Source organism: Stegostoma tigrinum, chromosome X, assembly GCF_030684315.1.
Source record: "Stegostoma tigrinum isolate sSteTig4 chromosome X, sSteTig4.hap1, whole genome shotgun sequence".
Taxonomy (NCBI): domain Eukaryota; kingdom Metazoa; phylum Chordata; class Chondrichthyes; order Orectolobiformes; family Stegostomatidae; genus Stegostoma; species Stegostoma tigrinum.
In genome coordinates this window covers 5,723,020-5,748,805 of record NC_081404.1, presented here as the reverse complement: position 1 = coordinate 5,748,805, position 25,786 = coordinate 5,723,020, and the positions used below count along the sequence as shown (strand labels likewise).

Sequence of the window (25,786 nt, the reverse complement as noted above, 5' to 3'; positions counted from 1 at the left end):
TAGTGGGACACAATTTCCCATGCACAAAGGCATGTTGTCTAATCAGTCCTTGCCTTTCCAAATACATGTTAATCCTGTCCCTCACAACCCTCTACAACAACTTACCACTGATGTCAAGCTCATTGGTCTGTAGTTCTCTGGCTTTTCCTTTCCAACTTTCTTAACTGGCCACCTTCAGTCTTCTGATGCCTCACCCTTGGGTATCAATGATACAAATATCTCAGCAAGTGACCCAGCAATCTCTTCCCGACTTCCCACAAGGTTCTAGGGACCACCTGATCAGGTCCTGGGGGTTTATTTATTTATGTACATTTTAAGACCACCAGCACCGTGTCCTCTGTAACATAGGCACTTTTCAAGAAATCTCTATTTATTTCTGCAAATTCTCCACAGTAAATACTGACACAAAATGAACGTTTAATATCTCACTTGCAGTTCCACACATAGATGGCCTTGTTGATCTTTAACGGGCCCTATTCTCTTCTGAGTTACTCTTTTGGCCTGAATGTATTTGTCAAATCTGTGGATTCTCCTTAACCCTATTTGCCAAAGCTACCTCCCCTCCCCTTTTTGCCCTCCAGATTCCCGTCTAAAGTATACTCCTACTGCCCTTACTCCTCTAAGGATTCACTTAGTCCCAGCTATCTATATCTGACAAATGGCTCCTTCTTTTTCTTGAGCAGAGCCTCAATTTCACTAGTCATCCGACATTCCCATATGCCTACCAGGTTTGCTTTTCACACTAATAGGAACATATCATCACTGGGCTCTCGTTATCTCATTTTTGAAGTCCTCCCACCTTCCGACTGCCCCTTTACATGTGACTGGCCTCTCCCAATCAACTTTTGAAAGTTTTTGCCAAATGTTGTCAACATTGGTAATGGCTTAGTGCTCTTGTTACTGGACTATTAGTCCAGATACCCATGTAATATTCTGGGGAGCTGCATTCAAATCCTACCACACCAGATGGTGGAATTTCAATTCAACACAAATCTCGAATAGATGATGACCCTGAATCAGTTGTTAGGGGGTAAAGTAATCCCCATCTGATTTCACTAATGTCCTTTACAGAGGGAAACTGTCACTGTCTTTTCTCACCTGGCCTGGCCTACATGTGACTCCAGATGCACAGCAATGGGTGTGACTCTTACCTGCTCTCTGGGCAATTAATATGGTCAATAACTGCTGACACATCCCATGAATGAGTAATTAAAAAAATACAGAATGACCAAAAAGAGGAGCAGACCTGAGGACTGGGAGCAGCTTCAATTTCAGCAAAGGATGACCAAGGGATTGATGAAGAGGAAGGAAATTGAGTAGAAGAGTAAGCTTGCAGGGAACGTACAAACCGATTGCCAAAGTTTCTACAGGCATGTGAAGAGAAAAAGATTAGTAAAAACATATGTAGGTCCCTTAGTCAGAAACAGGGATGTTATAACCAGGAACAAATAGATGGCAAACTAATTAAATTCACAAAAGAGGCCATCAATAATGTCCCAGAAATGCTGGGGAATGTAGGGTCTAGTGAGAAGGAGAAACTAAAGGAAATTAATATTAATAGGGAAATGGTGTTTGGCAAGTTGATGGATTAAAGACCAATAAATCCCCAGGGCCTGATAATCTACATCCTACAGTAATTAATGATGTGACTGAGAAATAGTAAATGTGCAGGTGGTCATCTTTCAGGATTCTATAGACCCTGGAAAAGTTCCTATAGGTTGGACGGTAGCCACTCTCACCCCAATATCTTAAAAAAAAGTAGAGAGAAAGACAGAGTTAACATTTCCAGTCCCCAGTGACCCTTCTTCAGAATTTCACTGGACTCGGAATGCCTCTCTCTCTCTCACTCCACAAATGCTGAGTTTCTCCAGTAATTTCTGTTTGTCTTTCAGATTTCCAGCTCCCTCAGTTCTTGGTTTGGTTGCACGAGAAGACAGCCTAGAACAGCGGGTCATGTTACCAACGGTTTGGGTTAAAACCAATCTGCAACAGCGGGAACTCGAATAATTGCCAGAAACCTGCGGTGACAGCTTTGTTTCAGGTCCCTACTTCCAGGTAAAAACCGATTTGATTTTAAATCAATTTAAATCTTAACAATAATATGCCCATCTAATTCAAACCACTGCCTGCTAAAGATAGACATAAATGTTCGAACATTCTGTTATGTATGACCTCAATTTTGAGATTGCACAGTGCAGGACAGTTTTATGTTTCGCTCATCTATCTTTCAAAGGTATTTGCCTATTATTTGTTTAAAAAAATCTCACATCGAATCAAATGGGATAAACCTTTGGACCATTTCATGACAGGAAATAACATGGGAGTGGAAATGAAACCTTAATGAATTAAAGGCAAAATAATGATCTCCCTGTGGTTTCAAACACTTCAGTGACAAACGGATCTTTGTTGTCAGAGACGAGGACAGCAGCAATGTTTGGTGAATGTGAGGAAACCACTTGCCTGTAAAAGATAGCAACTGAGGTTCAATAACCCTAACACTCAGTCACAATTGGTGCCAGAAAGCTCGATTTATATGAAATATGTGTCAGAGACCACTGCCGCTGGGCAACGTGTGTGTTGAACCAAAACCTGAGACTATTGCCAGACATAACGTACCTTCAGTGCCTATGCTGGCAACTGAGGTTTGCTGTTGCTGTACTTGCGATTCGCTCGAAATACAATGAGACCATATTTAACTGCAGACTGTCAGACGGAGAACAGATGCAAGATGCCAATCAGCAACAAGGTGAATCACCAGATAGTGGTCCTGCCCATTCTGTAGACAAGGGAGCCTTTCGGGTAAGTCGCTACTTTTACACTGTATTTTACACCCCTGTGTAGGTTTTTTTTAAATCCCCAGAACTTTCGTTCAGGGTACTGTGAGTCTTGCTGGGTTCACTCTTTCTCCAACGTCACTCTCCATGTGTTGAAGGCGCAGCTCCCCTGCAGCTGATGAGGAGTTTTAAGTTGATACTGAGGAACATTCCAACGCCGGATGTGGGTTTAGCGGAAAATTTTCAGGTGACTGAGTTTCCCTGTACATTGACGTGACAATAAACCTAATTCTAATCGTAAATTTACATCGAGGTGGGACAGGCCAAAGTCTGGATCCCTCCCTCCCAGACTGAAGGAATTGTGTTTGGTATAAGGCACGCACTCTCGTACCAGTGCTGGGGGATTGAATGCTGAAGGTGGCGCACGTAGTAGCAGGAAAGCATGAGGCTGTGTTCTGGATGGGTTCGTGTTTCCTGGAAGTTGTTAAAAGTCACAGAGAACGGGAGACTATTCCATCGCATTTCCTGACTTGGTGCTGGTGCTGTGGATTTGAGTGGTCAAGAAATAAATTACTTTGCAGAATAGTCCCAACCTCTATCCTGCTCCTTCAGTAACAGCGTTTTTTTGTCTGGCAGCCTGAGGGTTGATTAGACTATGTGGCTGGATACCTGGTCTTAGCATTTAACGTCAACAGCGCAGGTTCTCACCCTGACGAAAGCGACCATCCAGGATTCTCTCAAACTCTGCCCTCCCTTAAGGCATGGTCTCCCTCGCGTTAAACACCATCGCTGGTCTCTATCTCCTTCATGAGAGAGCAGCCCTCAGGTCCATTAGGACTTTCCCTTCCCTGGCCTTGTTCAGTTTCTGAAGTTAATGTTTGTTCCTTCATTGAACTAGAGGTTCAGCAAAATTTTACTGGATCTGATTAATGAGTTGTGAGAAATGAGAAAGTTAAATTCCATCATGTATTAGCATGAACAGCTCTCGCTAAAACTCGTTCATTGTGAATGTCACAGTGTTATCCCGTTTAGCTTCCTGCACAAATATTGTTTCAATATGGGTCGTTTTCACTTTTGTTGGCCCAGTGTTGTGTTATATATGTAAGAGCATTTCTTTTTAATTCGTGTTCATTAGAGTAGTTCAGACAGGGCTTAAATAGCAGCAAAGTCAGAATCACGGAGAGATGCATTTAATATAGTGAGCTGTAATTCAAGGAATTTCGAAGAATGGAAAGGGGCAATGCTAGAGTTCCGTAGTTCCAAAATGCGTGCAAATTCCATAGAAAGACAAATGTGTGAGGGCATGTCCAGAGCAATTGATGGCTTTAGACAGTTGTTCAGGACCGAAAAAGAAAACTTCCGCTGAAACTCTGTAAATATCAGCTTCAGCTGTTTCTACAAGGTAGTCTTCGGTCCTGCTAACTACATTTTAGGAAGGATAGGAGGGAGTTTGGGCGATTCGGTGGAATAGTTCTCGGGAAATTGCAAGTCCACCACAAAGGTATTTTGTATTTGATGTCTTCGCAGTGGAAGTGCAGCTGATCGCAGATCATGTCTATTGGGGATAGTGCAGACGAAACACTGTGTCAGCTGACGGTTAATCGTTATCCAATTGTAAGTTTTCGGTGAGAGACATAGATCTGATCATGTTGGGAAAAATTAGTGCCATTCAACGAGTCTGTTATCAGCACTTGGTTCATGAACTACTAACTCAGTCAATGCGACAGCTCAGAAAATGGAGGCCATGTGTCTACGTAGTGTCCTGTCTGAGGCTGAGATAAGGGTCTAACCTCATGTTGGTAAAAATAAACAAAGGGCGGGTGCTGGAATATGAGGAAAAAGAAAACATAAATCGCTGGAAAACCTCAGCGGGTCTGGCAGCATGTGTGGCGGGAAAGCATAATTGAAGTCTCGACTCAAGTTCTGTGGAAGCGTCACTGGACCCGAAACGTTAGCTCTGTTTTCTTCCCATAGATGCCGCCAGAACTGCTGAGTTTTTCCATCAATTCTTTGGAACTTCATGCTGGTGTTTGATCTGAAACCTAACATCTTGAAATCAATCATATTGCTTCATTAAAATCCTTCGGTGGCCCGTCTGCTGGCCGCCTCTTTTGAACTTACTTCTTGCAAAGCAAACCTGGCTTCTCTCCCAACTTCTCCCCTCTGGTGTCATTACCTCCGCTGGTTGCAACTGCGATCTCCCCTTCCACCTGTGCTTTCTGATCTGGGTTGGGCTTGGGTCATGCAGTGCCTGGATCTTATCACTCTAATGATATTCTCCAATTATTCCATTTTTAAAAATCTCGTCCAAGTTTCAGTTCCAATCCAGAGGACCTCGGGAGTAAGTGTGTTACATTAATTCTGTCACGGTATGAATTTCCAATATCAATTGATCCACCATCATTCACCATGCCCTCTTTACTAGACATCAAACGCTGAAAACTATCTTTTGCTCGCGACATCTCCTTTAAGACACTTCTGAGACTCGACCTCTTTGGTTTAATTATTGGTCATCTGAACCAGAATCTCCTTGTGACACAGTGTCATGCTTGTTTTATGTTGTTTCTGTCAAACGCATCGGTAGCTTTCTCACTTCACAAGGAATTATTTTGCTTTGGAAGACTCCAAGGTTGGAGAGGATTGCAGGAGTCGTGCTCGAATTCTGCCCCAGCAGGTCCAAGTTCAAGTTCCATCTGTTCCCGAGGTCTGGAGTAACATCTCTGAAAGGGTTGGTTAGGGGAATGTCTAGCCTGTGCAGCTAAGGATGCTGTGGCTCAGGAGCCCGGTTCAAATCCCACCTGCTCTCGAGGCATATAATGCTATTTCTGAGACTCTCAGGACGCAGTTAAACAGAGCAGGAGAGAAATGAGACTGGTTATTTTCTTTCAAAATAAAATCATTTTAAGATTTTGAGGTACTACCAGTTAACAGAGAATTGCAGCTACTACACCATGGATCCAAAAAAGAAGTTACAACAATATGAGCAGCAACTGTTGCCTCGCCGCTGCAATGTTGCCGATGGACTATCATCAGAATTAATAACCAGGGATAAAAGCAACAGTTACTTTCGTACATTTCCTGGAGATCGACTAAAATTACACGGGGCAAATCAATTTTCACTAAAATCTACATGGACTTAACTGAAAATAAACGAAGTTTTGATGTTTGCATGAGAAAACACATTATGAACCTTCGTAAAGCATACATTCCACACAGTAGACTTATCTGTCGATGACATCGCATACAATAAAGGGACAGTTGTAGAATTGGATGGAAGAAACTAAGTGCCAAGAAGCAGAAAGTCGTGGTGAATATTGTATGTTTTGAACGAGGGAAACTCTCGAGTGTTTTCATGGTTGTTGTGTGGGCCTCCGAATAATTTGAGATACATTGATGAATTCCAAAGGTGGGAGCAGTGCAATGTCGCAAAACAGCGAATTAAAACATAATTGGATATCTTGTGAACTGTTAACCTGACAACGTTAAAAGGAAAAAAGACGCAATCTAGAAGACTAGTTGGTTAGATGGACGGATAGAATTTCAAACATGAAGGTGAAAAGTGGTTCCCTTTAGTCAGAAAATACGAAGGCAATCAATGAAGGAACAGTCGTAAAGCGCAGTTAGAAGCAAAGCCCGTCTGGCAGTTTCCGTGGAGAGAGAAGCATAGTTCACGTTTCGAGTCCAGTGTCGCTTCTGAAGCAGGGTTACATCTATTTCTCTCTCTCTCCACAGATGTTACAACACCAGCTGAGTTTCTCCAGCAATTGCTGTTTTTGTTTCAGATTTCTAGCCTCTACAGTTTTATTGACAGATTCAAAAGAATTTGTCAACAGCAGCTGTACAAAACTCTGGTGCGGCCGCACTTGGAGTATTACGTACAGTTCTGGTCACCGCATTATAAGAAGAATGTGGAAGCTTTGGAAAGGGTGCAGAGGAGATTTACTAGGATGTTGCCTGGTATGGAGGGAAGGTCTTACGAGGAAAGGCTGAGGGACTGGAGGCTGTTTTCGTTAGAGAGAAGAAGGTTGAGAGGTGACTTAATTGAAACATATAAAATAATCAGAGGGTTAGATCGGGTGGATAGGGAGAGCCTTTTTCCTAGGATGGTGACGGCGAGCACGAGGGGGCATAGTTTTAAATTGAGGGGTGAACGATATAGGACAGATGTCAGGGGTAGTTTCTTTATTCAGAGAAGTAAGGGAATGGAACGCTTTGCCTGCAATGGTAGTAGATTCGCCAACTTTAGGTACATTTAAGTCGTCATTGGATAAGCATATGGATGTACATGGAATAGTGTAGGTTAGATGGGCTTCAGATTGGTATGACAGGTCGGCACAACATCGTGAGCCGAAGGGCCTGTACTGTGCTGTAATGTTCTATGTTCTATGTTCTATATCAACTAAATACGTTACAAGTGGCAGGTCATACTGAGAGCACGGTTATCAGCATATAAAGGATCGAGGACTTTATAAATTAGAGCTTATAGAACTACACTAAGAAGTTCTGACGAATTGTATCAAACACAAATAATCCTCAGCTCGATGATTACGTTTATTATTATTCACATCTCCAGCATCTGCAGTTCTTTGATTTATTTTGTTGTTTCCATGTTGTGTATCTTTGGATTTGTTCACCTTGCAAGAACAACATATTTCGCAGCACGGTGTCTTTTGCAAATTGCTTCCCTCACCAAGAGGCTGCGTGGATAAGTGTTGTAGGAAGGGATCGATTGCTTGCTAGCCAGGAGATCTGATACTGATTCCCAATGAAACCCCACATGACAGCGCCGGGGAGAATGAACCATGGTGCTGGTTGTGAGATAAAAACAAAGTTGCCGGAAAAGCTCAGCAGGTCTGGCAGCATCTCTGACGATAAAATCGGAGTTACCATTTCGGGGCCGGTGACCCTTCCTCAGAACTATATTCTCTGATTTTTTTTTCTTCACAGATGCTGCCAGACCTGCTGAGCTTTTCCAGCAACTTTTGCTTTTGTTTCTGATTTACAGCTTCCGCAGTTCTTTTCGTTTTTAGCTGGTTGTGAAATAGTTTGTTTCTATTTTCAGTGAAATCAGCCCCCCATTTTCCAGTCATGCGGAATTGGATGTTCGTTTCTCTCCTGATATTGGCAGAAGGTATGTTTCTTACCTTTTAGAAATTTCCACTGGTGAGAAAATCTTCTAGGAATAGAACAGAATATTGTTCCATTCGGGAGAAGGGTCACTGAGCTGAGAGAGTCATAGAACTGTATAGCACATAAACAGACCCTTCGGCCCAACTTGTCCATGCCGACCACACTACAATCTAGCTCAATTTGCCACCATTTGGCTCAAATCCCTCTAAACCCTTCCTCATCATATGTCCATCCAGATGCCTTTTAAATGCTGTAACTGTACCAGCCTCCACCACTTCCTCTGGCAGCTCATTCCATACACGCACCACCCTCTGTGTGAAAAAGTTGCCCCTCACGTCGCTTTTAAGTCTCTTCCCTCTCACCTTAAACCTATGTCCCTCTAGTTTTGGACTCCCCTACCCTGAGCAAGAGACCTTGACTATTCACTGACCCATGCCCCTCATGTTTTTATAAACCTCAATACATCCACCCCTTGTCCTCTGACGCTCCAGGGAAGATAGCCCCAGCCTATTTCAAGGAACTATGAACCTGCACTCCAAGGTCTCTGTTTGGCAACACTCCCCAGGATTTTACCATTAAGTCCTGTCCTGATTCGCCTTTGTACACTGAGGTAATACTTTTCTGTGTCCAGGCCACTACCATTTTTGGTGTCATCTGCAAACTTAGCAACCATGCTCTTATATTCACATCCAAATCATTTACATAAATGGCAAAAAGCAGTGGACCCAGCACAGATCATTGTGGCAGAATGCTGGTCACAGGCCTCCAGTGTGAAAAGCAACCCTCCACCACCACCCTCTGTCTCCTACCTTCGAGCCAAGTTTTAAAATCTAAACATTAACTCTGTTTCTCTTTCCACAGACCGGCTGAGGTTCAGCAGCTGTAACTGTTTTTGTTCAGGACATTGTCTCAGGCAGATTTCATTAATAAGTTGTGCTAATACAAAGAGATAGGACATTCCTGAATGTAATATTATATTACTCAATGCTTTTGTTTAGTCAAGGAAAATAATCATTATTGGCCTTTCTATGCACCACTTGCTGTATTACATAATAACTAGCATTGAAATTAATGTTTGAAATCATTTAAGGTTTAGTTAATGTTTTTTTCTGTTGTATTTTTATTGGCTTGTCATGAACTTCAGTGAATATTGCAGCATTTGATTTTTAATGGGTATGCATATTGTAGAGTTTTAAGCATACATAGTCAGTTTATGAAATGGATATGGTGTTGATGCATGAATGAATTGTTCAGTAACCAACCTTGTTATTGTGGAATGGTTTTGCAAAACATCTTACCTGGTATTTCAATAGTGATTGTGGTATTTAGGACTGAAATCTGTTTAAGGAATTTCAATGGTTTTCTTTTAAAAAAATCCTCAAACTAAAGGCTTTTTTTTAAATTTCAAAGGTATTTCTGGTGGTCAGTGTTCTGTGATACTGCCAAAACATGTGTTGACAGTAGTTGGTGGATGTGCAGAAATCCAGTGTACCTTTGATAATGCGATAAATTACACCTACCTAATAGCGATTTGGATAAAGAAGGCTGTTAATGCTGTGAACCCCAGTGCCTTGGTGCTTTATGATTCAGCACATCCAAGCAGAGAACATATTAACTATACTGGGAGAGTTGTGTTTGTTGGCGACTTTGAAAAAAGACAGTGCTCTCTTCTCATAAATGATACCAGGAGAAGTGATCAAGGAACATATCAAGTCATTTTGGTATTCGTTTCAGAAGTCAATGTCACTGAACATTCTGAGATCGATATCTCTGTTTTAGGTGAGTTTGCTTGTAATTTGCTTTAGATTCTAGTTCAAGTACTTGAGGTTGAATACTCGTTATTCCAAATCGCTAATTATCCTAATTTCCCAGACTAAATCAAATTAAACAAAGAACAGCGGTTTCTGGAGATCCGCAAGAAGAGCAGAAATTCTAGAGAAACTCAACAGGCCGGTCAGCATCTGTTGAGCGATAAACAGAGTTAACGGTTCTGAACAAGGACCCTCCATCAAAATTCAGATCTCAAGTTGTTGTTAAAAAAGAGGGACAGGATCATTTGCGAGAGACCAGTGGACATTACTCTAAACAGAATAGTGATGATTTGCGTACCTCGTACAATGAAAGTAAACAGGTATTAATGTTTAGGCCATATAATAAAGGTCCATGATGCTCCAATATATCTCTAAGGAATTGTTTAGAATAGCAAGTTCCTTACAACATATGACAGAAAATAAAGACCACAGGTTCATTCAAAACAATTGATGCAGTTGAAAATAACCTCTTTCACCTTGAAAATGACAAATCATTCTAACAGACCTTTTCTGCTTCACTTACAGAAAAGCCAACAATTTCACATGTTGGAGAAATTATTGCAGGGCAAATTTTACAATTGAACTGTTCAATAACTCAGAGCTGCCCCGATGACTGTCTACAATTGAAATGGACTTATCACAACCTGTCAATTCCTCTTCAATTGGACGTCGAAGAAGGAGGTGTAATAATTGATGAAAGTTCAGGGTCTCGGACAATTTCATCCATGCTAACATTAATTCCATCAGCTGTCAATCATGACACAATTTTCAAGTGTACCATTACAAGGAACAGCCTCCAAACCTCCTCTTCTGAAACTCTCATCTTGCAGGTTAAGTGTGAGTGTCTGGTCTAAACATCCTCATTCTTAGATGTTGTATCCAACTTTTTTTTACTTGCCATTTGATTTGTTTTAGATGTCGATTAGTTCATTTGGCTGGATGGTTGGTTTCTGATACAGACTAGCACTAACACTATGCGTTCCCTTGCCACAACAGCTGAAGTTACTGTAAAATGTTCAAGCCCTTGCCTGAGGCACGGTGATTGTCAACTTAAACCACCATCAGTCATCTCTCTTCAATGAGAGAGCAGCTCCAAATATGAAATTGGAATATGGAACTTTGCTAGGAATTTAGCACTTCTTCAGCCTTAACTATGAAATTGTTACATGGGAATCAATGTCTTTTCCACAATGGATAACCCACGAATTGGTGTGTGATTTAGGATTTCAGAATAATCAATCCCTAAAATGGTCAACTGCATTCAGGTCCTTAACCTGAACATTATTTCAATATGCCAGATAGTAACACTGACTGGGAATCAGAATGGATCTCCGATGTTAGAGCACCTTAGACAACGAGCAGGTAACAATGAATTGGGATGAGGAGTGGTATTGCTGGGCATGTTGGCTTCACATTTTTTTTAGGTGAACTAGTCTTTACACAATGTCTGCTGACTGTGCATAGGAATAGTTTGTTCCAAATTTAAATAGGAGCTATACCCTCGAATGTACAGGGAGGTCACCTCGTCATTGTCACGGTGCTTTCCCGCTCACGACAGTTTACAGTAGGTGAAAACAGTAAATATATCAGTGAGTTTATGGCGGGCACTCTCCAGCAACTATCCCACGTCATTAATTCAGCAGCTGTTGGTTTATCATGATCCTCAGTGTGGTTTCCATCCGTGGTGATCAATATTTTAAAAACAAAACGATTTCTACTTCGCCAGCAACCACAAAGCAAAAGATGGAGAATATTTACTTTTCATAATCTAAAACTTTTCCTGTAACAAAGAAATGAAACTCTCCCAAAAACATTATCCCTCTCAGCTCGACTCCCAGAGCTGTGATGTTGATCGCTTTTTCAGCTGACATGCCGCGCCGTTCTTCCTCACCTTTCTCAGGGCCACTCCAGTCTCCACAAACAATCGGCACTTTCACTGGAAGAAAGACAGAACTTGTTGAGTAAAGACCATAAGACCATAAGGCCATAAGACATAGGGGTGGACGTAAGGCCATTGGGCCCATCGAGTCCACTCCACCATTTAAATCATGGCTGATGAGCATTTCAACTCCACTTCCCTGCACTCTCCCCATAGCCCTTGATTCCTTGTGAGATCAAGAATTTGTCGATCTCTGCCTTGAATACATTTAAAGTCCCGGCCACCACTGCACTCCGTGACAATGAATTCCACAGGCCCACCACTCTTTGACTGAAGAAATGTCTCCTCATTTCCATTTTAAATTTACCCCCACTAATTCTAAAGCTGTTCCCACAGGTCCCCAGCCTCCCCGCCTAACGGAAACAACTGCCCAGCGTCTACCCTTTCTAAGCCATATGTTATCTTGTAAGTTTCTATTAGATCTCCCCTCAACCTTCTAAATAGACTCTGCAGGTCTGGCTACATATTTGGAGAGAGAAACACAGTTAACATTTTGAGTCTAGTTCTGGAGAAGTCATTTTCAACCCAAAACTTTAACTCTGTTTCTCTCTCTGCAAACAGGCTTGCCGAATTTCTCCAGCAATTTCAGTTTTTAGTACCTGCAGTTCTTCCTTTATTTTAATCTACACTTTCCGATCCTGCTATGAACTGAAATTCTACAACCCTGTGTCTGTTTCATAACCGAGTCTCTATCTTCCCAGTCACCTGTGGTCACAGGCTTACTTCCATTTTACAGAAAGGAAACAAGGTTTTCCATTGCCTCTTGACATAGCCCTCCCATCAAAAACAAAAACACAGTTGGTACAGACAACAGCTTTCCAACACCAATTTTCCATCCCCCAGCTCTGTCTTTAAAATGATCTATGTGAATAAAGTCGCATCGTTTGCTATATTTGTGAACAGGTGCAGGACTAAGACATTCCATCCATCAAGAATTCAATGCTTTTTAAAAAGACCATGACTGATCAAACTGTAACCTCAAAATTAAATTCTTTCCCACTTCTGATAACCTTTGAACCCCACAGTTAACAAGAATCTATCTCTGCTACCAATTCACACCCTCAGGATTTTATCTGTTTCCATGAGTTCACTAATGAATCTTTGATGATCCACTGGAAACAAGCCTGGCCAGCCAAAACATTCCAACCCTGGTGTTGGGTCATGAACTTTCCCCTGAATTGCCTCCATCACAATAATATTCTTCCTTTAATAAGGTGACCAATACTATGCCCAGTCATCTAGATGCTGTCTCACTGGAGTCTTTTATGACTGAAGCCTAATGTACCAAGTTTGTATTCAGTTCTGCTCATGATAAATTGTAACATTCCGTTCCCTTTCCTGATTACTTGATGTACCTGTATGCTAGCCTTTTTGTGATTCATGCACAAGGATACCCAGGTCCCACTGCATCTCAGAATTTTGCAATATATCACCATTCGGATGATATGCGTCTTTTTTAGTCTCCCTGTCAAAATGGACAATTCCCCACTTTATGATTGATTTGCAACATTTGTTCCCACTTACTTTACCAATCAATGTACTTTTGCAAGATTATTTTCTCCTCCTCATTACTTACTTTCTTGGTTTTCTTTTTTCAGCAAAATTGATAGCTATCGCTTCTTTCACCTCATCTAAGTCATTTATAGAATTTCTAAGTGGTTAAGGTATCTGCACCATTTTCTACAGCACTCTACTCATTGCATCTTGTCAATCTTAAAAATACATGTTTAGCTCTGTTGTCTGCTTCCTGTTAGGCAACCAGTCTACTAACCATAACCAATATTGGGCTACTTCAGCATTAATTTATATTTTGCACATAAACCTTTGCCATGGCATTACACAATGCACTTTCTGAATATATATGTTCAGTATAAACCACTGGCTCCCAGGTATCCACAGCACTTGTTATTCCCTCAAGTAGCTCCCATAAATTGGTCAAATGAGATTTTCTTTTCAGAATACATATTTTTTCTCTGTTTTATTACTTTGAACTTATCCAAGGGTCGCACTGTAACCAATTTATGAATATTCTCTTTCATTTCCCTGTGATAGAAGTCACATTCATTGTTCTGTAGTCGCTTGTTTCTGTCACCCTCTCTTTTTGAATGAAGTTACATTTGTTGTTATCCAATCAAATGAGACCATCGCTGAATCAAGGGAGTTTTGAGAAATTAAATCTGATAGACCTACGATCTCACCAGCAACTTGTTTTAACTGCCCAGGCTGAAGTTTGGGCTGTCATCAGGTTACAGATCCAACAATTTACTCATTTAGAATTCTGTTGATTGTGATTTTCCTGATTTCCTCACACATTTCCATTTCCTTATACATCAATGCTTCTGGAATTTTACTTGAATCCTCTCTCATGCAGAATCCTGAAAAGTGCCTGCTCCATTCATCAGCCATTTCCTTATTTTCCTTCGTTAATTCTCCATTCTGATTTTTTATCGGATTAACACTGACTGTGTTAACTCTTTTCTTTTTCAATTATCTATAAAAACTCTAAGTATCTGTTTTTACATTTCTAGTAAACTTTATTTCTGATTTGAAGATTTCTCCCTTCTTCATCTTGAAGCCATTATTTTCTGTTCCATTTCATATTCTGAAATAGTACCTGATCATGTGGCCTTGGATTTGTTTCTCTTCATTGGAATGTATGTGTTCTGTAAATTCTGAAACACCCATTAAACGTCTGCTAATGTGTCTCTATTGACCTCTCCTTCCACTTCCTCTGCCAGTTCTATGAGACAGTTTTGCTTTCACCTGATCAGGATTATGCTGAATTCAAGTTTGGAAAATATTGTTTCAGACCCACTCCTCTCTCCCCTATGTTAAATTTAATATTCAATTATATTAGAGACGCTACTATCTTACATTGTCTTAAATATGGGATCATTAGTTAATCCAATCGTGGCATAATACCATATCCATTATACATGGTCATCTGCAGAACACACTATTCTCAGGTACTATCTTTAAAACATCCTGTGAACTCCTCCTGCAGGTAACATTTGCACAAACGGTTTTTCACAGTCAATATGTATAGTAAGATTGTGATCCACCTTCGCCTCCGTCGCATCTGCTCCCAGGATGAGGCATTCCACCCCTGCACATCCCAGATGTCTTCATTCTTCAAGGACCGCAACTTCCCCCCTACAGTCGTCGAGAACGCCCTTAATTGTGTCTCCTGCATTTCCCACACCTCATCCCTCACACCCCGCCCCTGCAATAACCACCCTAAGAGAATCCCCCTCATCCTCACATACCACCCCACCAACCTCTGGATACAACACATCATCCTCCGACACTTGTGCCATCTACAATCCGACCCCACCACCCAAGACATTTTTCCATCCCCTCCCCTGTCTGCTTTCCGGAGAGACCACTCTCTCTGTGACTCCCTTGTCCGCTCCACACTCTCCTCCAACCCCACCACACCCAGCACATTCCCCTGCAACCACAGGAAGTGCTACACATGCCCCCACACCTCCCCCCTCACCCCTATCCCAGGCCCCAAGATGACATTCCACATTAAGCAGATGTTCACCTGCACATCTGCCAATGTGGTATACTGCATCCACTGTACATGGTGTGGCTTCCTCCAAGCGGAGGCTTGGGGACCGCTTTGCAGAACACCTACGCTCGGTTTGCAATAAACAACTGCACCTCCCATTCGTGAACCATTTCAACTCCCCCTCCCATTCCTTAGACAACATGTCCATCCTGGGCCTCCTGCAGTGCCACAACAATGCCACCTGAAGGTTGCAGGAACAGCGACTCATATTCCACTTGGGAACTCTGTAGCCCAACGGTATCAATGTGGATTTCACCAGCTTCAAAATTTCCCCTCCCCCCACTGCATCGCAAAACCAGCCCAGCTCATCCCCGCCTCCCTAACCTGTCCTTCCTCTCACCTATCCCCTCCTCCAACCTCAAGCTGCACCTCCATTTCCTACCTACTAACCTCATCCCGCCTCCTTGACCTGTCCGTCCTGCCCGGACTGACCTATCCCCTCCCTACGTCTGCACCTATACTCTCCTCTCCACCTATCTTCTCCTCTATCCACCTTTGATCCACCTCCCCCTCTCTCCCTATTTATTTCAGAATCCTCTACCCATTCCCCCTTTTCTGATGAAGGGTCTAGGTTCGAAACGTCAGCTTTTGTGCTCCTAAGATGCTGCTTGGCCTGATGTCTTCATCCAGCCCCACACTTTGTTATCTTGTATAGTAAGATCTCCTATCACGTGGCTGTGGTGGAGACAGGTGGGGGCTGCTGTAAGATCAGTGGAGAATAGACATCATTTGATCAATGTCTGAAGTTAAAGAATTAGTTCATGACATCGACATTGTGCAGCACAGCAAAGTGGAAAATGAAGCATTTTACCTGGAGCTTGTGCTGTGTTTTGTTAGAACTTTGCAGCAAGCCCAGGATGGAAATGTTAGCATGAGAGAAGGCAAGATGATTTATTGAAATGGCAAGGAACTAGGAGGTCAGGATGATCAAAATGGACAGAGCGGAGATGTTCATTAAAATGATCAATCATTCTGTGTGTTGTCGTGAGAGTGTAAGCTCAAAGAACAAGACCTCATTTTCCACTGCTGCACTTTGCAATCTTACATGGAATTGTCATAACTTTTTTTTTTGCATTCTCCCCCTAAAACACCCTCTCAAACCTCTTCTTGTTTGTGGCTTCTTTACTTTGCTGTCTGTACGGAGCACCCACTCTTTCCCTCTCAGTGCCTCTGTTTACATTCATTTTGCATCTTTTCTTCCACCAACATTAACAATCCCTTTATGTTTTGCACGGTGCTCCCCTCATCTGTCTTCTGTTCCTGTCAAAATTATATTAAAAACAAAATCCAACCATTTCCTATCACCTTTCAATTCTGAAGAAGAGTTATACTGTGCTTGAAATGTTAACAATGTTTCTTCCAACATAGATTCTGCTAGGCCTTCTGAATTTCTCCAGGATTCTCCGGTTTTGCTCCATAAATTATATTGGCATTGAGTGAGACATGTAACGTGAAAGGGAAATATGAAGTGACACATTTAGAGGGACAGGATAAATCGATTGTGCTTTTCTGAGCAGAAGAACAAGGGCTAGCCTCGTTAAACTTGCACAGCATGGACATCAACTTCAGAAATGCTGTCTCCTAAAGAAGTTGATGAAACACAGAGTGACATGAACGATTCTAAATCCTGCCATTAACCCATTGTAAAGTATTTGATGAACTTTACATATCATTTGTCAAAGATTGTCTGTTTAGAATGGTGGTTCTGATGATTCCTTGAATGATGAAGATTAGGAAATTTCAGTGCATGACGTTCCAAATATTCAATAAACCCAGTGAGCGGGAAGAATTGCTTGCGATCCTTTTTCCTTTGGCTAAAACTGAATGCATGCAAGCTTAAATTTAATACTAACCATACATTTTCATATATCCGAGTAGGTTTTGAAAGCAATTTCCACCACCAAAAACATATAAAGCCTTAAACTTTGAAATGACGGCTAATGCTTAGCACAACCCCAATACAAACAATTTGGATCAGAGCTCCATCACAGATCTCTAGTATATTAAAGTGTAGGGGAGAAACGTGCAGGGGTAATTAGCATCCTCCTGCTCCTACCTCAGTACACCATGTTCTTCTGCTTCAGCCTGTTAGAATAACAGTGAGTCAAGAGGCCTGGGTTCAAGTACCACATGTTGCAGAAGTGTGTAATGCCATCTGTGAACATATTGATTTGGAATTGCTGAAACATACAGACCAACAGAAGGCACATATGAATGGCCAATTACTCAGCAGATGTTAGAAAAAGTAAACAGTGATAGAAATATCAGAGATAATGGGAACTGCAGATGCTGGAGATTCCAAGATAATAAAATGTGAGGCTGGATAGAAATATATCAAGTTGACGATCTTTGAAAAAATAATGACCGACTAGGCCAATTGTTTCCTTCTGACAGATAAATGACAGTTTAAACTTGATTCATCTCAGGCAACATCCATAAAATCCCTGAACACAGTGAAACTGTCTGTAATGTGTATTCTTTGCATAAAATATGATTTTGTTACATGATGTGCTTAAATGTGATGAGGATAATATGATGAGCCACCAAGTCATGTAGCAAGTTTATTTCATTCTGATGAATATGTCCTTAATTCACCATTATACTGACAAACAAGATTGTTTTTTGTTTATTTTGGTTTAGATAGACCCGTTATAGTGGCAGGTCCGATCTGCACCACATCTGAGTATTGGATAAATTGTACTTGCACCTCCAAAGCCAATCCACCAGCCAACACAACATGGGAAGCCAATGGGAGAATGATGTCTGGGAATGGCTCAAATGGAGAAGCCGACACATGGGACCAGAGAAATTCCCACCTGCACCTCTCGCTGACACAGGATCATCCAATTCAAACTGGAGATGTGATCACGTGTATTGCAGCCAATGAGCATGGCAATAGCATCAGCAAGTATCAGCTCCATTCTGATGGTACATGTTCAATTTACCCACTTTTACAACATATATGCTAGCTTGTCCAACACTTGCCAGTTATTATATATGAACCTTATTAGCATCAGAACAGAACAGTTTCATTCAGCAGGTCAAGATTGAATCTCTAGCTTATTGGGGACTGCTGCCCATTGTTGGTCGATCATTATTTGAACAGCATTGAGCGGCTTATGTTTTTGTCTTTTGACATTTTTGAGTATCATGTGTAATTAAACTGTCTGAACAGCAGTGGTACTGGAAGATAAAACATTTCCGTTGAATACCCGATGTGGTTTCACTGCATACTGCCTTCTGCAGTTTGCCTCAATGGAAATACCCATTTATTTGTAACCTGCTCAAACTGACTCCCAGTCTAACTGGTTACTGTTAAAGCACTCGCTCTCATTTGCATTACCTTGACCTTACGTAAGTCTGTGGAGATGCATCGTGAAATTGGGCCAAGTGTCTAATGGGCTCAGGAGGCTTAGGTTAGAGTCCCATCAGCGGTGTGGCATACCAACCCTAGACGGGTTAAGTGGAAAATATTGGCGCTGCTCAGAAGAAGCACTGTTGATCAAATGATGCATTGTCCTGGGTATTATGTAGTAATCTTTGATTTTCTCAGATGTATTTTGTACATCAGAACGTGGAGATGATATTTCATTGTTTACATATGCCTTTTGCATCTCAGGACAAGTTAGTAACAGAAGGAGAAACAGTTTATGACAGACGGTGCCCTTAATCTGCCTTCTGCCTTGTCGTGTCATCATGAAGGATAGTATGATTCAGAATTCTTGATTCACATGAATTCCCTCCTGTGTAACATTGTTCATTTCTACATACTTTAGGTGGGACGTCTGGGACAAATATTCTCATGATTGGAGGAATAGCGGCTGGGCTTAGTGTTTTCATTGCAATTGCAGCAATCATAATGTTACGGATGTAAGTGATCAACAGAATAAAATCTCACTCTCCACCCAAATGTGTGAATAATATGCTGAACCATTGCTCATAGTGAGCGTTAATGCAGACTTTCTGTGGGACAACAGCTCCCTGGCCAAATATTTTTATTCGCAACCTAGAGACGATGGTGTGTGGTTCAGTAAATTTTCGGTGCATTTTTGTTTGCATTTGCATAGTTATCTCTTGTTTACATCTGTTTAATGAGCAAATCATCTCCTGCCATTAGTGAGGTCTCTCACAGAAGGTTTTATTTTGTCATGTGATATCCATAGCTAGCCTTTAGTTCTTAAGGAAAGTGCACGGTGACAGAGAATTTGTGTTCTCTCCCCTCCTTGTCATTTGATCACAGGACAAGCATGAACAGCAAAGCATTGCAAACAGTAACGCAACATGAAAATGATTGAAACAGTTGCAGAATGAAGTACACAGTATGAGAATGAGTAAATGACTGCACCAAAGGAAGTCATGGCAGCAGAGCTTACTCCCGTGATGTTGTTCTCCTGTGCTATGTGGGAAGTCATGGGCATTTCCAGTGTCCCTGGCCCCTTTATGTGCAGGAAGTGAGTCCAGCTACAGCTCCTGACTTGTCACATTTCAGAGCGGGAGCTGCAGCTGGACTTGCTGGTGGGCATATATGATACTGAGATTATCATGGACAGTACATTCTGTGAGGTGGTCATATTGCAGGTAAAGACCGAACATGCAGGAAGGGTAATAGATGACTGATGGACAGAATAGAGGAAGGAAGGCAATGCAGGAGTTCCCATGTCCAACCCCTCTGTAACAGAGACATAATTTTGGATCTTCATTGGGAGCAACAACTTTGGAGGGGATAGCAGGAGGAACTAGGCCTGTGATACTGTGGGTGATCTGCAGGACAAGCGGGGAGGACGCAGAATGGCATCGGTATAGTGATAGGGGATAAATGAGTAAGGTTAACAGATACAACAGCTGCCAAAGATGTTTCAGGATGGTATGTTACCTCCATGGTGCCAGGGTCAAAGTTATCTCGCAGTAGCTACAAGGGTAATCTGCAAGGAGAGAATGAAGAGCAATGGCTTCAGATTGAAAAACAGATGAGTTTGTACAAACTGAGTGTAGGACCCCAAAAGTAGTTATCTCAGGATTAGTATCAGTGCCACATGCTAGAGAGAGGATATAATATGTGTCTGTTGAAATGGTCTAAGGGGAGGGATCCAGATTCCTGGGACCTTGGGAGCATTTCTTGGGAAGTTGAGACTGAATGAAACAGGACAGGATGTATCCGCTCAGGACTGGGACCAATGCATGCGGCTTTCTAGTGCTGTTGGGTTGGGTATAACCTGCAAAGGCAGGGAGCTAGGAACCTGAGCAGGGAGACAGAGAGAGAGAGAGAGAGAAGGGGAGAATAAGGATCACAACAAAAGTCAGAAAAATAAGAAGCCAGTGTGGAAGCCAGAAGAAAACAAGAATGATGAGCAGCACGGTGGCTCAGCGGTTAGCACTGCAGCCTCAAAGCGCCAGGGACCCTGGTTCCGATTCCACCCACAGATGACTGTCTATGTGGAGTTTGCAGATTCTCCCCATGTTTGTGTGGGTTTCCTCCAGGTGCTCCGGTTTCCTCCCACCATCCAAAAATGTGCAGGCTTGGTGGGCTGACTATGTTAAATTGCCCATAGTGTCCGGGGATGTATAAGCCAAGTGTATTAGCCATGGAAAATACAGGGTTACAGGGGATAGGATAGGAGTTGGGTCTGTGTGGGGTGGTGTTCAGAGAGGCAATGTGGAGTGATGAACTGAAAGGCCTGATTCCACACTGTCTGGATTCTATGGCTACTAAGGTACAAGTGTAAAAGCATTGTGTCTTAATGAGTTGAACATGAAAAATAAGTCTACAAGGCAAACAGATAGACTCGGTCATGATCACTTTGGAATTACAGAGACATGGCTGTACAATGCCCAAGGATGGGAACTGAAATTCCAAGGTTATACATTATTTAGGAAGGACAGACAAGCTGGAAAAAGGAGCTGGAGTGGATTTGTTCATAAAGGGGTGAATTATAACTAGAGATAATGTCTGGTTGAAAGTGAGAAGCACCAAGGGGCAGAGAGTTTTGGTTTTTTATCAGCCTCCAAACAACAGTAAGGATGTGAGGGAAGACAGTCAACAGAAGCTGAAAGATGCATGCACTAATGGTACAACTTTAATCGTGGGTGACTTCAATCTACAGAGTTTGGATACACCAAAGCAGTAATAATGCTGTGGAAGAGAATTTACTGGAGTGTACACACATGCACTTTTACACCAATATGTTGAGGAACCAACAAGACAGCAGGCTGTCCTAGATTTGGTCCTGGGCATTGAGAAAAGACAAAGTAACAATCTTCTTGTGGAGGATCAGTTGTGGAAGAGTGACCATAAAATAATAGAATTATTCATTAAGATGGAGAGTGAAGAAGGTGAATTGTCTTGAAGCTAAGTAAAGGGCTCAAGGCATGCTTGAGGCATAAGTTGGCAGTGATGGATTGGGGAACCTTACTAAATGTGTTGGCAGTGAATAAGCAATGGCTAGTGTTTAAGGAAGGTATGTATGAATTGCAACGATTATTCCTTTCAATCAAGCGCAAGGAAAGAGGATTGAACCATAGCTTTCAAACATAGGAGACACATAAAATTACCAAAGCAAAACAGCAAGTCTGAGGACTGGGAACAGTTTAGAACTTATCAGAAGAGGACAAGATTGTTCAAGACGTGGGAAAATTAAGTACGAGAGTATGCTTTCAGGAAAAATAACAACTGACGTAAAAGCTTCTATAAATATGTGAACAGGTAACAATCAGCAAAGGCAAAAGGAGATTCCTTACAGTCAGACATGTGGGAACAAAGAAATGTCAGACAATTGAGGCACATATTTGGTTCTGATTTCACAAAAGTGGGCAACAAGTATTTTCCCAGAAATGTTAGGGATCCAAGGGTCTCTTTAGAGGAAGGAATTGAAGAAAATCAGTATGAGTTAAAAAGAACATTGGCTTAAAGAAAAGAATGAGGTTAAAAGCTGATAAATTGTCACAGCTTAATAATCTCCCTCCCAATGTACAAAAGGAGCTAGCCCTGGAAATATTGGATGCTTTCGTGGCCATCTTCCAAAGTTCTATCAACACTGCAGCAGTTCCTACAGCTTGGGGTGTGATAAATGTAACCCCACTATTTCTAAAGGAGGAAGAAACAAAAAAAAATGTGCAAAAATCACAAGGCAGTTAACCCAGGTGTGGGGAAAATGCTATTTATTGCTAAGAGACTTCAAAATCAATTGTGTGGGATGAAACAAAGATAGCATGGTCTTTTGAAAAGGAAATCATGCTGAACTAATCTCCCAGAGATTTTTGAGCATTCATCCTCTACAATAGACCAAGGAGAACCAGTGGATATGTTGTGTTTAGATTTGAGGAAAGGTTTTGATAAGGTCTCATATCAGTGGTTGGTTGGTAAGATTGAAGTATATGGAATAGATGGTGATGTACTCTCTCAGATTGAGAATTGGTTTTTAGGCTCAGGCCAGGGACAGGAGAATCAGAACAAATGGATCTTTTCTAAGTAGCAGGTAGCATCGAGCAGTATTCTTGCTTGAGATAGAGAGCTAGCGGCAGTTTCAGCTGAGGCTCATCAGACCTCTGTTTAAAAAGGTGGACACATTCATGGGGACTTCAGTCGTAGGGTCAGGAATTGGGTCCATGCTATTTGTTCCCCTCTACATTACAAACTAGCTGTCCAAGCACCTTAGCTGACCAACTTAACAAGATATGAAATGTAGTTGGTATGTTTAGGAAGCAACACAATCCTTTCCCTGACATTCTGGTGTAATTGATTGCGCCAGTACATTCTGGAACACAGAAGATTCAAATTTGATGGAGAAGCTCAGTAGGCCTGGCAGCATCTGTGGAGAGAGAAACAGAGTTAATGTTTTGAGTCCAGTGAACCTTCTCATGAACACATTCTATATTTGATTAAGGTTGAAATCTCATTCTGAGAAATGCATGTATCTGTCTTTATTCAGGAAGAAATTGAAAGAGTCCACCCTTGACACCAAAACGAATGACAATTTCATAATTTATAGTAGTCTACAATTGTCAACAAACACTGAGGTATGTTGCTTCAATGGGTAGACGATGGCAAACAATTAACGAATGAAAGATTTTCTTTTTGTATTCAGATCAAGCAATTGCATCTTAATATGTTCAAATCACACTGACCAAATGTGATCCCATATTGGTGCATTTTCTATTTGTGTTGATCTATAATGAAAAGTTGAGTTCATCTCTCAATATCTTGTAACAGACATCTCCCGGAGCAGGGACATTAGGACATTTATCCGAGTTAACAGTGTGTTCTGGTCTGCAGAGCACACTATCACCACCTTCAGGTCATGTTCAAAATAGCTCCATATCTGAACACAACTTCTTTAACTTTACAGAATGACTCTCGCACACTTGGCCAGCAATTGGCACAAACAACTGAGAATGAACCCATTGTATATGCAGCGATCAGAGTCTGAAAACATCATGAACGTCAAAAATGAGCCAGGATCGTGCTGCCTGCTTCTTTTGGTGATGATAATGACCATACCGTAACATATTATAAATCTGTACAGACACTGTTGCCTTGCAAAACGAGAATTGGACATTATGCAATATTTCGAGAACACTTTATTTTGCTGTCACAAATTTCAGACTGTGGGACAAGCAGAGAGAATGCTGGAGAAACTCAGCAGGTCTAGCAGCATTTGTGGAGAGAGAAACAGAGTTAACGTTTCGGGTCCAGTATGACTCTTCTTCAGAGCTGATTCATTTATTTCACATTTCCAGCCTGATCACAGTTGGAGTTTCTTGGAGTTCAGTATAAACTCATTCTTGCCAAGTCATATTGAACACTTTTGTTCCTAATCAGTGAAAAAGAAGCTTTTTTTAAAAAAAAATCTTATTGTCAAATCATCTTTGTCTGTTAACTTGCTAAAATATGTCAGTGTCATTCATGGACACCCAAACCTACAGAGAAGATTGCAAAAAAAAAACAGTTTTGACAGTAAAGACATTTTAATTGCTGCTGTCTATTTAAAATCCATTAAACTACAGATTAAAGTCAACAGGAAATTTGAGGAAAGACATTGCTGTTTAGAGGTGAATCCATAACTGGGGCTGAGGGGAGGATGCGGAGGAGAGCCCGTTATTCATTGATGATAACCTATTAAGTGTAGGTGTGAAGAACAAACTGCACCTAGCTTTGTGCTCTGAGAATAAAGCATAGTCTCAGCCTATCTCAGGTGGGAGTGAATCTGGATCACCTTTTGTTCTTTGGAGAATATCTGAGAAAAGGCAGCAGCAAATGTTAAAGTGGGATGCTATGTCTGAGCCAAAGAGTCTGGATCAACAGAAAGCAGCAGTTATTTCATCGTACTCCACAGCAGAGTACTCTGACTGTCCCTGGCACAGGTTGTTACAAACAAACACAACTTATTGACAGTCTGCGCAATGCAGAAAATTAGTTTATATTTAGAAATTTGAGAGGCCTGGGTAGAGTGAACATGGAGAAGATGTTTCCACTAATAGGAGAGACTAGGACGCAAGGGCACAGCCTCAGTGTGAAGGAAAGACCCTTTCAAACTGAGATGTGGAGGAATGTCTTCAGCCAGAGGGTGGTGAATCTGTGGAATCGACTGCCACAGAAGGCTGTGCAGGCCATGCCACTGAGTGTATTTAAGACAGAGATAGATAAGTTCTTGATAAGTAAGTGGATCAAGTGTTACGGAGAGAAGGCAGGAGAATGTGGCTGATAAACATATCAACCACGAACAAATGGTGGAGCAGACTCAATGGGCCAAATGGCCTCATTCTGCTCCTGTATCTTGTTGAGCCCTCCACATAGGATTGCAGAATCGTAAAATTGTTACATTACAGAAGGAGATGATTCAGTACATTGTGTCTATGTTGGATATCAAATCAACATTCTGAGGTTGTGCCATTCTAATATATTTTTCCTGTAACTTTTACAATTTGTGTTCAATGCTCTTGTGAATGTTTCAATTCACTCTGCCTCCACTATTACTGCAAATAGAGCATTCCAGACCTGAACCACTCTTTATTTTGTAAGAAATAAGATTGATTTCCCCTCCCATCAAATTTGCTACATCTAAAACTCATTATAAATCTGAGTCGTCTCTCCCTCAAACCTTGTTTAAGAATGGGAATAGTTTCTCCTTATCAGAAGCAAAAACAGAAAGTGCTGGCGAAATTCAGCAGGTCTGGCAGCATCTGTGAAGAGAGAAAAACAGAGTTAATGTTTTAAGTCCAGTGACACTTCTTCTGAACTGATAGTAGCTGGGAAAAGGTGGTTTAATGCTGATGACAGGGGTTGGAAGGGAATGGAGTGAGTGAATAGGTGGAGACAGCCTTGTGAAACCTATCCAGAGCTTTCATGATTTTGAAAATATCTGTTGGGTCTCCTCTCAGTCTTTGTCTAATCCTCATCACTGAAGTTTCTCACTCCTGGACACTTTATGGTCAACCTCTGCTGCACTTGCTCAAATGCATTTAGTTCCTTCCTACAGTGTGGGTGCCCAGAATGTACACATTAATTCAACAGAGGGACAACAAACTAATTGGATAACTTCAGTTCAATCTCATTGCTACTGTG

At 41.6% G+C, this 25,786-nt stretch overlaps 2 protein-coding genes across 2 annotated transcripts; both read left to right on the top strand.

The window, feature by feature from the left end:
* The first annotated feature begins 1,903 nt into the window (after positions 1-1,903).
* On the top strand, positions 1,904-10,569 carry LOC125448202 (sialic acid-binding Ig-like lectin 14). The gene is made up of 4 exons (XM_048523316.2): positions 1,904-2,055; positions 7,837-7,905; positions 9,315-9,683; positions 10,241-10,569. The coding sequence occupies exons 2-4, from the start codon at positions 7,863-7,865 to the stop codon at positions 10,567-10,569; spliced, it is 741 nt and encodes a 246-aa protein (XP_048379273.1). The 5' UTR covers positions 1,904-2,055; positions 7,837-7,862.
* A 5,395-nt stretch (positions 10,570-15,964) lies between these two features.
* Positions 15,965-23,772, top strand: LOC132207519 (sialic acid-binding Ig-like lectin 11). Its single transcript, XM_059643374.1, has 5 exons — positions 15,965-16,109; positions 17,869-18,156; positions 19,005-19,098; positions 23,154-23,241; positions 23,571-23,772. The coding sequence occupies exons 1-5, from the start codon at positions 15,965-15,967 to the stop codon at positions 23,649-23,651; spliced, it is 696 nt and encodes a 231-aa protein (XP_059499357.1). The 3' UTR covers positions 23,652-23,772.
* The last annotated feature ends 2,014 nt before the right edge of the window (positions 23,773-25,786 follow it).

Excerpts from the sequence above, each read along its gene's own strand:
- LOC125448202 (XM_048523316.2), top strand. The coding sequence starts at position 7,863 with ATGCGGAATTGGATGTTCGTTTCTCTCCTGATATTGGCAGAAG. Across the intron at positions 7,906-9,314 it reads TCTCCTGATATTGGCAGAAG|GTATTTCTGGTGGTCAGTGT; the intron begins GTATGTTTCTTA and ends TAAATTTCAAAG. Across the intron at positions 9,684-10,240 it reads GATCGATATCTCTGTTTTAG|AAAAGCCAACAATTTCACAT; the intron begins GTGAGTTTGCTT and ends CTTCACTTACAG.
- LOC132207519 (XM_059643374.1), top strand. The coding sequence starts at position 15,965 with ATGTCTGAAGTTAAAGAATTAGTTCATGACATCGACATTGTGCAGCAC. Across the intron at positions 18,157-19,004 it reads GTATCAGCTCCATTCTGATG|GTGGGACGTCTGGGACAAAT; the intron begins GTACATGTTCAA and ends TACATACTTTAG. Across the intron at positions 19,099-23,153 it reads GCAATCATAATGTTACGGAT|GAAGAAATTGAAAGAGTCCA; the intron begins GTAAGTGATCAA and ends GTCTTTATTCAG.